This window comes from Gnatocerus cornutus, chromosome 2 (assembly GCF_029298725.1).
Source record: "Gnatocerus cornutus isolate USDA-ARS CGAHR chromosome 2, icGnaCorn1.1, whole genome shotgun sequence".
In the NCBI taxonomy this organism is placed as follows: Eukaryota; Metazoa; Arthropoda; class Insecta; order Coleoptera; family Tenebrionidae; genus Gnatocerus; species Gnatocerus cornutus.
The window spans coordinates 11,933,683-11,948,507 of NC_142234.1; the positions used below are offsets into that span (position 1 = coordinate 11,933,683).

The following is a 14,825-nucleotide window of genomic DNA, read 5'->3' on the forward strand; positions in this document are numbered from 1 at the left end:
ACTCCGCCGCAAATCAATGGACATCATCCTCAGTCGGTCACGATGGTACCTATTTTGTTTGTTGTTTAAGTTTATCTGTCAGATACGAGAGTTTAGTCGGTTAAATTGTAGAAACACACTTTCAATTGTATTTTAAACGAACGAAATTGTTTTGAAGGCGTATTTAATTGGTATTGTTGTTTAGTCGGTGCAGTTTTATGACCGCCTTTAAACAAACAGACGTCATTGTTGTTATTGTTCATTGAAAATTGGTAATGAAATCACAATTGTGACGTATGTTTAGTGACGTTTTTTTATAGCTGTTTTACTGCAGGTATGTAATAATTTGTTAAAGTCACTGATATTGTGCTTGACCATCACAAGATGATGTCGTAAATTCTTTAGTTGTGTCGTTTTTTTTAGAAGAAGAATGACTCCTCCAGGTGATGAGCCTCAGAGGAAGAGATCACCTGCAGACTTTGTGTTTGGGAAAGTTATAGGAGAAGGCAGCTTTAGCACAGTTTATTTAGCCAAGGATGTACACACCAGTAAAGAATTTGCAAGTGGGTGCTTCAGTTCTAAATACTTACCAGTTAAAATGTTATTATTCTTTCAGTCAAAGTCTTGGATAAGCGACACATCATCAGGGAAAAAAAGGTAGAATATGTCAACCGTGAAAAGGAAGTTCTGCATATTTTAAGAAGTTCCTATAAATATTTTGTTCACCTATACTATACATTTCAAGACACTGATCGTCTATACTTTGTGCTGTCATATGCAAAGAATGGTGAATTACTCCAACAAATCAATAAAAACACCATCTTTACTTTGGAATGCACCAAGTATTACTCTGCTGAACTCATTCTTGCACTTGAATATTTGAATTGTAAGGGAATTGTACACAGGGACTTGAAACCAGAAAACGTATTATTTGATGAGAACTGGCACATCCTCATTACTGACTTTGGTAGTGCTAAAATTCAGGGAGAAGATAAATCCTCTGATGAAGAAAATCAAAAGAAACGCAAATATAGTTTTGTAGGAACTGCTCAATATGTTAGTCCTGAAATTTTAAATGACGATGAATCAACGTGCGCTTCTGACCTGTGGGCGTTAGGATGCATTATCTATCAAATGTTATCTGGACAAATGCCTTTTCGCGGGCCTAGTGAATATTTAATTTTTCAGAAAATACTGAAACTTGATTATGATTTTCCTCAAGGTTTTGACAAGACTGCTAAAGACTTAGTAGAGAAATTTCTCGTCATTACCCCAAGTGATAGATTGGGGGCGACAGATCAAACGCCTTACAAAAGTATACGAGAACACGAATTTTTCAAGGAAATAAACTGGGATGATTTGGGACCGCCGCCGAAGTTTTTTGCCAAAAAAGAAAACGACGGAGAAGAAGATATTCCTGAAGACCTAGAGCCAGGGCTGGACGAGAAGAAGGCTTCTAGGCTACATTTTGCAATGTTGTCTCCACAACCACCTCTTAGAAAAAAGTCGGATTCTAATAGAAAAATCGCAGAGATTAGTCAGGAGGAAATTGAGCAAAGACTAGAACAACAAAAAAGTAATATTTATCATGAGCTAGTTGAGGGAAATTTAATACTTAAACAAGGCATTATTGAGAAGAAAAAGGGGATTTTTCCTAGACGGCGAATGTTGTTGCTTACTTTAGGGCCTCATTTATATTATGTAGATCCTGTTACTATGATTTTAAAGGGCGAAATTCCATGGAGTGATGATCTTAAAACTGAAGCAAAAAATTTTAAAAAGTTTTTTGTGCACACAGTAAGTCCTCTATATTTTTTGCTTTTTCACTTAAACTCGTGTTATAGCCCAATCGTATCTACTATTTGGAAGATCCCGAAGGATACGCTTTGGAATGGTGTAAAGCAATAGATGAAGTGAAGGCCCATTATTACCCACAATCATAAAAGAATTGTAGAACGAAAATCAAATTTTAGTTATATGTATTTATTCATATTTTATTTAAATTATTGTTAGTATAGAAAAATGATTCATCTGTAGCAGATCTTATTTATAATATACTGTTTTTATTTTAGTTATTCCAAAGTTGTTTCATTCGATCTAGTGATTTTCACGCATGAGAGTTGGCAAGAGTGGTTGTCAAAATGGCGACTAGTGATTTAGTTGTTGTGACATATGAATTGTTATTCCGCACTTTCAACGCAAAACAGAATTGATTTCAATTTAATTTCGTGTGAATTAAGAACTTTGGACGATAACTTGTTGTTTGATACCATAATGGGCATTGTCACCCACAGGTAAGATTGTTGTTATTCGTTTATAATTATTTTACGTTCTTGAAAGACCACCCGCCCACTCTTAATTTATAAACCGCCACATGATATTTTTGTTTGTATTTTCTGAGAGATTTCACAAATTAGAGGCACATTTTCAGTTCCTAGAAAAGGGAGAAACTTGAAATATTTTCAGACGTCCACGTTATTGAATGCCGGCATAATTTGTTACAGCAGTTGACAGCTGACCAATATTGTTGCAATTTGTGCCACATTTTAAAAAATATTGCTTAATCCTTGCAGAAATCCATCATTTATTTTACATAGTTGTTATTATTTTGTTGTGCACCTCATGAGCGATTTTAAACCCACACAACCAATAAACGTTTTAATGATTTGTTTAATAACTAATAAATTATTTATGTCTTGAGACTATCTTTGATTTTGTATAATTCAAAACACGTGGGTTCCGGCAGAAGTACGCATAATACATAAGAAACCAGAGAAACAAGTTTGTAAACAAAGACAATTAACCTATACTTTATTATAGAAATTATAATTTATTTTTGGCATTTAATGTAAGAACTTCTTATTTTAAATTCACCTGAAGTCTCAGGTTGATGAAGAACATGTACACATAGTTAACCGGTTAGTTTTTAATTAATGTTTTATGGTCTGTTGGAAAACATGTCAGTGCACCATTTCCAAGCACTTCTTGTGTTATGTTCCTGAAGTGAAAATATCTTGTTCGGCATTGACCAAGAATTTTTAATGCCTCATATTTTATCGATGAATTTGCAGATGTTAATCATCCAGCAAAAATAATAAACTGTGAAGTAACGTGGCACACGCCTCTTCGTTCAAAATTACTTTTGGTGAGTGTTGGTTTACTCATATTATTTAAACAACCATTCTTACTCATGATAAATGGACAATCTAGAATGATGACTCATACATTTAGAGCGTCGCGACGGAAGCGTCGCACCAGCCTCTCTTGAAAGTACAAGTGATCAAGGGATTGCGATAAAAACCGAAGCGAATTGACGTATTTCACGCTTTGTCAACAAAATTTTACGACATTTAAAAATACCACATTGCTTTGTGAATGTAAATTGGTCATTGTTTTTTTGTTTAAACAATTTTAAAATAAAAATGATGTTAAAGGAAGGAGTTTCATCATTTTTCATTGGAAAGATGTTTTTATTCACAAATAGATCGGTATTTCTTGTTTACTTTATTCATTCACGGAAATTTGATGACGTTAAAAATTTCAAATTTTGGAACCTCCATTTGTTCGAGATGTTTATAATACTCCATTAAAGTTTCCTCAATTTATATTTTAATTGTTACTAAAATTGTATTTGGTTACGAATTCGACATCAAAGAGTGCATAAACGTAGAAAATGTGGCTTTGGGTTAGAGCCAAGTTATAACGTAAAGTTATGAAAGTGATAGCTGTATCTTTGAACTAATAATTGGTCATAGTATCTAAAAAAGATAAATTCTACCCTTCTATTATGATATGGAACTTTACAGAACAGATGAGATACAATCTATTAATAGATTGTTCCACGTTAAGTCAGCTGTGTGGGGTTATACCTACCTGTATAAAAAAGAATAAATTTGTTTATGATTTTTTATTTGGTGGTGGACAGGATCAAATATGTTACGTGAAACCGGTAAATCTCGAAATGTCTAGGTACAATCTGTAATCTGCATCGTTACCAAAAACATTCAGATCCAATACAATTTAAAATAAATAATTCAGTACCACTGTTGATACAGAAACATGTATGCACACTCTATACATGCAAATTCGGTTCCTAATAGGCATAGTGGAGATTGTCTAAATATGATTCAGTCATTACGCAATTAGTTTAAAGCTACAGTCAATTTGCAAAATATTTGTTTTGACGAGTATGCAGATTGTACATACACATTATCTGTAAGTGACACACACAGTTGGTCCGAATTAGACACGCAACAAATATGTAATTTGGGATCGATACTCAAATATTGCAGATACATAATAGCACCTTATGCAAGATGTATCGTAAGTCGCGATTAACTTATTTGAATTATGAAACGAGTTAAAGCAGCCATAAACACGATTTTCAAATATTATTGACAATCACAATACAGTTTTTAAGAGTAATCACTTAGAACTAGAATTAGTTTTTGTGCTTGCTGCTCTAAAAAAATGAATTAAAAATAGGTGAGTACAGTGGCTGACGAAAAAATTTGGTAATCTAATTGGCATGTTATTTAACGAAATAGTTAACTTGTTAAACAAATTAGATTGGACAGAGACAGTTACCTATTGGGAGTGATCAGTATACAGGATCTAATGTGTTGTAAGGAAGTTTGTATAATATTTTTGATCAATCATCTCGTTGACACTAAAAAAAATGGTGAAAATGGATTATTTAAATGTGGCTTCTCTATGCTTTTTTTTTTTACAATCCTACAGTTATAAAGTGAGTTTGTCAAAGAACAAATTCGAAGCTTACGGTTAAAATGATGAGAGATCCCTCATATGAGGGGATTGATGTACGGGCTTACTTTCATCCATGGAATTTTTTACGCAGGGGAAAATTTTCCCGGTTGCACATTTCCTTAATACTTTAATCAAACGCGAATTACTGAAAATAGGTATGTTTCGCAAACATTGTTGTCGATTAGTAAGTCACAGATTTATTTTTTATATTATTATTATTGAAAAGTAAATGTTATCATTATTATTCCAAATCTGTCTGGAATTACTCAACTTTACCATAAATATGGTAACACATTTGCATAATCAAGTGAAAATTTGGAACGGATTGCGTTTATGTCAGAAGTGGCGATGACTGAATGATTAAGTTGTCTGATTATGCATCTTTATCTCACATTTCACCCACCATCATATTTTCTTTGGGACTGAAAAGTTGAAAATTCGCCAGACATGTGTTTAAAGAGTTGGAATTGCTTTCACACATTCGTGTAGAAATTTCAAGGTGTTTTGTTATTTAGAACTAAAAGAAGATTTGTGGATTTTAAAATACGTAATGTGAAATTTTTTCCAACCAATGCAGAGTAAACGGCACGGTTTCCAGTTAGTTGTCAACTTTTCATTTGGTTTTATTGGGAAAATCTATCAATTTCTTAGAGTTTTTGTAGTGAACTTGTTTACGTCATACTAATTAGTTCTATTATTTTATTAAAGAAATAGAGATTTCTAAATTTGCACACCTTACTACTGATATTAAAATAGAATAACAGGAAGATTATTTTGAATACGTAATAGCCACTTTAATAGATATTTATTATATAAGAGTGTAAGGACGCAAATTATTCACGACAAAAATCAGTTAATCTCGAGATCGTAGATCGAGAGAATAAGATTTTTGGAGTGAATAATTTGCCTTTACACTAGAATATAATACTAGATTTTATCCAAAGCCTCTGATGGTTGCAACTAAGGCATTAAAAAAATTGACAGAAGTGACAGCAGTGACAAATTTTTACCATTTAGAAAGCTATGCCTGCGTTGTTATGGAAATGCAGCATAATTTTCTTTATGGTCTCTAGAGAGTAATAGAGTACTTGATCTATCTCAAATGAGTGAATAAAGATCACTTTATTAGTGCATTTTGGATAAAAATACATTATTGTTTTTTACCTTATTTAACTTAATTATTGTCTTACTCGTACATCGTTCTGTTCTGCAATTTGTATCTATGGTTTTATAAAATAGATTTATAAAATGTCAACTTTCAGCATTGTAGTTCAAGTTTGTGTCATAATAATATCAAATTCATGTTATTTTACCAACAGAAACTTACCTAATAGAGACACTAGACATAAATTAACGGAATGTCCCGCATGTTCGTTAATTTATTCATTACTAATTTATATTCATAACATCAATAATAAATTATTGTATTGTGTTAGTTACAATAAAATATTCGAATGTTGGCATTGTTCTTTCGTGTTAATATAAGCAAATTGTAAGTTAATTGTTTTGGTTGAGCAAGAGCAATTAATAAAGTTTAGCGCCACCACCTATGGACTAAATTTTCGTCATGATTAAAGGGTTCAGGTTTTTATGTTGGCTTTAGAAAATAATAATCATTCTGTTGTGAGCCAAAGGGTGCTATAAACGAGATTTTATGAAGTTGAGTTTGTGGGTAATGCGCCCTCTTTTATAAATAATACGTCAAGACTGGGGGTAAAATTTGTGTAAAATTGACAGTTCAATCGAAGAAGATGAAATGAAAGTTGAGGTTTTGACATTCAATCGAACTTTTGTCCTGGACATACATAACTCTAATAGCTGCATTAGGAAATAGGCTTTTTTTGGTGTAGTTGCAAGACGTCTAGAGAGAAATCACGAAGCTAGGAGTGCTTCGTGATTTCAAGTCAGCTTGAAGTTTCCAGATATTTATTTGGCTTTTCTACAAGAATTTGCAATATTTATTTATACACGTGCATAGAAATCATCTAATAGTTGTTTTATTACCAGTAGACTTGCTAAATATAAGCAGATTTGTTGGAAGCATTCTTCAATTCGTCAAAGTTTGGAACTTGGCCTTTTCTGTATTTCGAATTATATTGAGTGTGACTGATTTGTTGTTCTAAAATCCATGACGGTTCTGCTAATGTCCCCACCTCCAGGGCGCCGTGACGCTTAATTCGTTCGGTAAGAAACGACGTCTGGTCGAGCCGTTCGCTCGTCTGTGATCGTGTCAGTAAGTCGTTGAATGTGCGAAGCGTCGCTTAGCGTCTGTTCGCCGCGTCGCCCTAGAAACATCACAGAAACGCACACAACGACTCCTCCGGCAAAGAAATGTCTCCTCGTTGCCAGCGCAAGGGGACGGTCAACTGGCAACAAGGTGGTGGCGTGTGAGCCCAGCCGTCCCCGGCAGCAGCTAGACCATGCCCGTAAGCACGGGGTCACTCGGAGAACCTCGCGCCAAGCGCTGCAAACTTTGCGACGGTAAAAACAACCCCCAAGTGTGGCGTTATTTGTTGTGTGTGTAACTCACTATTGACACCTAGAATCGGCTTCTGGATGTCATCTTCTTTGCTATTAACATGCTAAGCTAACAAACACGGCAACGCCCAGAGCTCTCTGTTGCCGCTACCATTGATTGTCACTTCTATTACAAACGGTGGTTTGATGTCGATCCCAGGACGGGCTTATTTCACTGGAATTAATTTTCCAATTAAATCCCTCATGAATATTGCCGACCTCTGTTGTTTTTTGAAAGCGGCAACCTGTCTGCGTGTCTCATTATTAAATTCTTTTAGAAGGGTTACGTTTTTTAAGAAGTTTAAATTGACGAAACGAACATAGACTAAACATCTTCAAACATCTAAAGAAACGAAATTTCTGCCAAAAATTACGTTATAATTCATTTTCTTTTAAACAACATTTTTTAACCAGATCATATATTTTATTTGGCCAACTCTTCGAAAAAAAAATGTTTTGTTCTTAATAAAAGTAATAATTCTTAAGAAAGTTTTTTTGTAAATGAATTTGGCTCGCTGTCTCGTTAATTCGCTCTAAGCTGAGCCTCGAAATATATTTTTAATAATACATACTATGTATTTTTTTCAAGCGCAGTTTCCAAATTATCTCTTAAAACAATAAGAAGCGTGTCTCTTTCAAGGGCTTGTGATGTAAATACTCAAATTAGTTAGGAATCTTGCAACACGACACAAGTTTAATAAAATTTAATGTTAGGATTGTGGGTTATTCATTTATACATGCATTCTTGCATTGTTCATGATTCTATTAACATGTTTATTGACTGCAACAGCAAAATTTATGTTTTTTTTTCTAATTGATATGTAATAACCTAATCACATAAATAAAACCGTTTGAAGGACATGAAATCAAGATTTGTAGAGACAGAAATGACCAAACGAAATCTAATACCTACTTTGCATGTAAAAACTTGGAAATGTTTTAAAGAATTTTCCCCCGCAAATCTTTTATATTCTGCATAAAGTTTCCATAACAATCTTTAAGTCATGATGCGAGGAAGTTTTTAAGCTCTCGAAATGCCGAGTTTTTTTTCATATTCCTGAGTAGGTTAGTACTTTTTTTGTTTAATTTAAGCTTCTGCACGGTTGGTATAACGCCACATGTCATTCACACTTTTTTTCAAACGAGCTGTTGATAGGAACTTGCAAAGAACTTGAATAATTGTTGGTAGATGTTTTCTTATTTTTTATGATTTGTGTATGACATGAACGGCTGAGAGATTTTTTATTCGATATGGTTGACTTGAATTCACCTTTGCAATGGAAATGGTAGAAAATCATCGAAATAAATCTGGTTTCTGGGAATATTATTCAATTTAAACAGGAACTTTATCTTTAAGGATGGATACGCTGTACCAACAGCCCGAAAAGGTGTGATCAATATTGATTGATTACACAGATTCTATCACTCAACATTTTAAATTGTAAATAACTGGCGCTAGACCAAAACCAGTCACACCATTCAAATTGTCTCGTGTGACATAATCGAAATCCTAGCAGTAATTGTTTTGTTTGTGTACCTGTTAATTAAAGATTATCCTATAAATATATTCACACATTGCACGTTATATTTATAAACCCTTATTGTATGTAATAGAATAAACGTTTAAGTAGGCTTATGATTTTAGTTAAATGTTGGTAACTCTGTCTTGTATGTAGTATGAGATGTGATTGTTGTCATGGAATGTCAAAATCTGCAGAAAGCAGTAGCACCAATCTTTTTAAAGTGTAAGTTCTTACTAGACGCCTTTGTAGTCAATTTGATGAGGCATGAGATTCCTTGTATGTTCCTATCGGAAAAGGAAGTAGGAAATAGCTCAATTATTTAAATTGTGATAAAATCTTGTTTGAAATGTGCAGAAAATCACATTTTAGAACCTTGCAAGAAAGAGAGTTCTTAGTGTGTAAAATTTAATGGAATATTTTGTAGTTTTAAACTCTACGAGCACATTCGCTAAAATTTTGGTTTTCAGTATTTCATTCTTATTCAAGTTTTTGCTAAAAATCCCACATTTTTTATTTTGGGGTTCAAGTGTTTATGTGAAGTCCAAGTTTAACAGTGATTGCCTTATTGACGTTAAAGTAGGAGCTGTGGATATTCTTAAATTCATCTGATGTGCAGGAAATGAAGATTTGCGTATTTTTATTTTTGGCAAGTGAGTGACGTTTTGTTTCAGTTTTCTTGTCGTTTCTTTTTGAGTATTGGTGAACTGTTGAGTATAATTCTCCAGAACATCCTTCTTTTGCTAGTAAATAATCCTACAAAATTGGCATATACCACACTAACGTAAGCTTAAGCGAAAGATTTATTTTTTCCTGAGTCATCCATAAACTGTTTTCGAGTTCCTGAAATATGCAGCAGCACATGGTGTACGTGTTTATGATTTTGCAGTTAAATAAAACTACTTCAACGCTATTAACTTGACAAAAATTCTTTGATAAACGTCGAGTGGTTACTGTATACAGGGTCCGGCAACACTTGTGTCCACCCCCAAAATCGTCTTTAATTTTAAAAATAAAATTTTGAAAATTTGCATACGCTCATAGTTGACAAAGCTCTAGAACCTGACGCAAAGATTTGTTTTTTATCACTAATAATTTTGGCGTCGCGACGCCTTAAATATGTAATTTTTAGTTAATTGTGAGGGTTTGTGATATCAACCTCTAATTTAATTTTTTTTCAATATATATGTGTTAAAAATATCTCAGTTGTCGTTTTAGATTCAATGCAAATTGTCTTCAAAATTTGAAAAAAAAAATGCTGTTTTATCAAGTTAGTTTCCAATTTTATTACGTCAAAATTGGGAACTACGTTTACACCCATCTGTCAACATCTGGTGTCCAAATGACATCTATCTTTTGGTTCGCTTTAGATTGTAACAAAAGTCTTAATTGGTGAAATTGTCGATTTGTCGATGTTAATTAACGATTTCTGGTGTCCATAAAGTGCAACATACCCGTGATAATCAAAATTAACCTTTATAAGAGTGAATAATGTGACTTGTGAAATTTTGGTGTAAACGTAGTTTGCCGCTGCGCTGTTAGAATTTTGAAAACTAACTTGATAAAACAGCGTTTTTTTCGCAAATTTTAAACACAATTTGCATTAGATTTAAAATAAAAACTCCGATATTTGTATCACAGTTATGTTGGAAAAAAATTGAATTCGCGAATATTTCCGCAAAAAATCGAAAATCGCTAAAAATTATATTTCTAAGACGTCGCGACACCAACCAAACCGTCATAAAAAACAAATTTTTGCGTCAGCTTCTAGAGCTTTGTCAACTATGAGCGTATGCAAATTTTCAAAATTTTAACTTTAAAATTAAAGACGATTTTAGGGGTGGACACAAGTGTTGCCGGACCCTGTATAGGGCAAATTCGGATCTGGTAACGTTTTCAATGGAAGGACTTCCAATGAATTAGTTGACGAGGAAAACATATTAAGCTGAAAGTTGAATAGTTCGTCAGAATCGTGTTCACAATCCAACAATGCGAGTACGACGCTGCTGACGCTGGCGTCGCTAACGCTATCTTAGGAAGGCTATTAATACCGCGGCATACATTCTCAAACCATGTCGGACAAACTCGGGCTTAAATCCAAATGCTTCCTTTCGTATTGCTGACGGATCGTGGAGAATTATTTATTACTTGGCCGCTGTTTCAAATCAGCTTAATTATAAAAGTTGGTTCATCCTTTTGAGTTCATCATATGGGTTTTTCACTTTGAACTTTACCACTTTTTGTTCTAAAAACTTTTTAAAAAGTTCGAATCAGCTCTTTCATCAACCTACACGCACCACAATCACAAAATTCCTGGTTGTGTAGGTGATGTTGTTGCTGTTCGATGATGACCATGGGTCTTGAGTTTATTTCGCTTCTCTTTGATGCCCAAAAGTGCAAAATATTGACTTTTCAGAGGTAATCAAACGATGCAAAATAGTAATGATCTGGCGGGTTCGCTCTAATCTAAAGTTTTTTGGCTTACTTATCTTCAGAATGTTTTATAATTTATATGTGGTATTGAGGTATTTTGCGAAGCTTACAGTTGTTGTTTGATTCTTTTATGTTGGAATATTTCCATTTTTTTATTAATCATTTTAGTGAAAAGCACGTGCTAATAACAATCATTCTGTTGTTGGATATTCTTTGTTTACTCGCGAAACTAGTAAACATTAAATTTATGTATGTACATCTATTGTGGTCATGATTGACAATTAACAAAATAATTTAATCTATTTTCTTTCCTAAAACTATAATTTTTGTAAAAGTGATATCACAACTTTTTTGAACACAATTTTTGCGATTTTTTTAGCGTGTTGTGTACTGTAGTTTTCTAAAATTTATTTAATTATTTACAATTTTTAAACAATCTTGCATCGTGTTAAAATATTATAACATAAAATTACCATTTAAGACACGTAAAATTGTCTTCTAGGGGGTCGATTTCAAGTGTGACTTGCGTTACTGCAAATCCCATTTGCAACATAGCAACGCCAATCACATTGCTCATACCTTGGCAACGGTTGCAAATTTGCGTTAACGCAGTGACTTGAAATCGACCCGTAAGTCTCTACCATCCAAGGGAAGGAAATTCAATTTCCTTGCTCGAAAATGAGCAGGGAAATTTGATTTTCATGATCATTTCGGGAAAAGGCCTTTTTTTAAGTCAAGCCTTACGTATCACATACTCTGTAAGAATTTAATTAAACAAACCTGCAACATATTTACGTATAAGTAATTATTTGTGTAAGAAAAGTGTATATCAAGAAAAATGTTTATTCGACATATTATATTTCGTGACCTGAGAACTATAAGGTTCTAACTAACATTTGCATTAAATTGATCAGTGTTCACGTTATCAGTCATATCTTTTTAATTTATTAAGCATTTATTTAAAAAAATAGCAGGATCTATTGAAGTCATTTTGGCTTGTTAAAATATTAACTCACTTCTTTTTTATACATGATAGAAAATGTTTAAAAAAATCGCAAAACAGACAATTTAAATTTTCACAAAAAAATACTTAGAACCTTATAATTCTCACGTCGCGATTTAACTGACCCACTTGATTTATTCTATGTTTTAATAAACCCACATAGTTTGATTTTTTAGTTTTTTTATTCTTGTGCTTACTCTTATTCTTATTCAGCATTTTTAACATTACGTCATTACAAAATTCCAGGATGAAAATTCTTTAAATAGTCAAAAATTTTGTAAATAGAGCCAAGACACAATAATCAAGACAAAGTTCAAGAAACTTTTGTAATTGTTACCCATATGTGAACATACATTATCTTTTTGAACAATGGAAATCTGCATTTACGTAGGTTATTAACACAAATCCCAATAGTTTATTGATTTATTGATTTGCATTTAAACAGGGTATAATTCTACCGGTTGAAAATTTAACTTCACAATTCCGCCATTATTAACTTTTGGTATACGTACTACTGCTACTATTTAAGTTTATTTCATTGTAATTTATTTTTATTTTCGTTTTATAGCTCTCAAGTATGATTTCATATTTAAGAAGAATGTGTACTACATATTTTAATCTTAATTTATGGTGTGTCGCAGATTTTGGAACTATAAATTAATTTCCTCGTTTTCGTCATAAATATCTTTGCTCTAATTAGAAGACGACCGAAAATTTTCTAAAATTGGCAGATGAAATGGGTCTTACTTAGTTAAATATAGTGAATATCTCTTAATAAGAAATCAATAAATTACTAGGATTTTTTTACTTCTTTTCCGTCTCAAAATCAAATATAAATGCTTAATTCTTTGTATCTACATATTGTCACGTTGGCCGAAAAATCAAAAGTCTCGCTTGTAACAATAACAATTTTATTGTGCACTATGAACACTCTCTTACTTCACAATTACAACACTTTTCAGGATTTCCAAATACTAGACTATCTACAATCCTATCACTACTCCCCTATATACAGATATTCCCCTACCACTAGCCTAATGCTGGAGCGCTGCGAGAATATTCGGGAGTTCCGCGTATGAATAAGAATTATTCCACGAATCGCTCGCTCTAGAGCAGAGCGGAACGTTCCAGCGCTGGCGCTCGAAGCTTCCAGAATCTTCTCGTAACACTGCCCCCCTCTTAGTTCTGATCGTCCCGATCAGACCAAACACCTGATTCTCCGTGATATTTACAAAGTCTATTTAGATGAACCACTTTCATCTTTGAACGGGCGCTGCGTTGGATCCGATACACCACGTCGTTGATCCGCTTGATCACCTTATACGGTCCCTCCCATGTAGGTGTCAACTTCGGAGATAGGCCCTTCTTTCGTCGAGGGTTGAATAACCACACCAAGTCTCCTTCGTTGAATCCTTCATGATTAGCCGTCACATTATATCGGGACCGCATTCTGTCACTAGCCATTTTGATCCTCTGCCTCACAAGGTGGTGTGTATCCAGTAGGGTCTCCCTCAGGTTGTCGACGAATTCCGGTACCTCCCTTCGCTCCGCCCCAGGCGAACCAAGCAGAAGATCACAAGGGAGACGCAGCTCTCTTCCAAACACAATCTTCGCTGGTGTTTCTCCCGTGGTTTCATGAATGGCAGCTCTGTAGGCCATCATAAACAAGGGCAGTCGACGATCCCAATCCCTCTGGTGCTCTTCCACTACCTTGGACAGATGTTCCTCCATCGTCTGATTGAATCTCTCGACCATGCCGTCGGATTGCGGGTGCAAGGGTGTGGTTCGAGTCTTCCTAATTCCCAGCAGCTTACACATCTCTTGAAAAACGCCAGACTCAAAATTCCTTCCTTGATCGGAATGCATTTCGAGTGGAACTCCAAACCTGCTGAAGAAATTATCCACTAGGACTCGAGCTACTGTAGTGGCTTCTTGGTTGGGAAGGGCATACGCTTCCGGCCATTTACTGAAATAATCCTGCACAACCAAGATGTACTTGTTGCCGTCATCAGTTTTTGGAAATGGCCCGGCCACATCTAGAGCGATTCTCTCGAACGGGGCTCCCACGTTGTATTGTTTCATGCCTCCTTTAGTTCGCGTTCGAGGTCCCTTGCTCGCCCCACAGACTGAACATCTCCTACACCATCGTTCGACATCTTCCCGGCAGCCAACCCAGTAATACCGCTGCCTAATCTTACTTAAGGTTTTGTTCACTCCGAAGTGAGCGCCTGATGTTCCGTCATGGACCTCCTTGAGTACTTGGGGAACTCTATTCTTGGGCACTAGTAACTGGGAGGTTACTTTCTTCCCGTCTGCGCTTTCCCAAGCCCTTTTCAGTACCCCATTTTCTACTCGCAGTGAGTCCCACTGCGCCCACATCGCCTTCAACCCTGGACTCTTTTCCGAGACATCTTCCCAACGCGGCCTTCCATTATCCGCTTCCTTCCACTCCAGCAGTGGCCCAATTTCCTGGTCCGCCTGTTGATCCTTCCGAAGATTCTCCGTAGTCCAGTCATCATCACAACCGATAACCATCCTGTTTATCGGCAATGGCCCTTCAATCTTCGCGCACTGCTTGCAATCCTTGCAAGGTCTTCTAGAGAGAG

The 14,825-nt window shown here is 34.8% G+C and overlaps 2 protein-coding genes across 3 annotated transcripts in view; both read left to right on the forward strand.

The window, feature by feature from the left end:
• The first annotated feature begins 22 nt into the window (after positions 1-22).
• Positions 23-2,050, forward strand: Pdk1 (Phosphoinositide-dependent kinase 1). Its single transcript, XM_088031529.1, has 4 exons — positions 23-313; positions 403-542; positions 596-1,776; positions 1,824-2,050. Exons 2-4 carry the CDS (start codon positions 410-412, stop codon positions 1,920-1,922), a joined length of 1,413 nt encoding a protein of 470 aa, XP_087887655.1. The 5' UTR covers positions 23-313; positions 403-409; the 3' UTR covers positions 1,923-2,050.
• Positions 2,051-2,106: 56 nt separating this feature from the next.
• LOC148179065 (uncharacterized) overlaps positions 2,107-14,825 on the forward strand; it is a 35,412-nt gene continuing 22,693 nt past the window's right edge. The window contains exon 1 of one of the 2 annotated variants that reach the window (XM_088031528.1): positions 2,107-2,273. Coding sequence is in view for 1 of the 2 variants with exons in the window: in XM_088031525.1 (XP_087887651.1) it covers positions 7,167-7,227 (61 nt within the window). In the remaining variant the exon portion in view is untranslated. Of the gene's footprint in view, positions 2,274-6,959; positions 7,228-14,825 lie in introns of those variants that run through there. The other variant, XM_088031525.1, reaches the window with a different exon arrangement.

Coding starts and splice junctions, on each gene's coding strand:
- Pdk1 (XM_088031529.1), top strand. CDS start 410: ATGACTCCTCCAGGTGATGAGCCTCAGAGGAAGAGATCACCTGCAGAC. Junction 543..595: donor CACCAGTAAAGAATTTGCAA/GTGGGTGCTTCA, acceptor TTATTCTTTCAG/TCAAAGTCTTGGATAAGCGA. Junction 1,777..1,823: donor AAAAGTTTTTTGTGCACACA/GTAAGTCCTCTA, acceptor CTCGTGTTATAG/CCCAATCGTATCTACTATTT.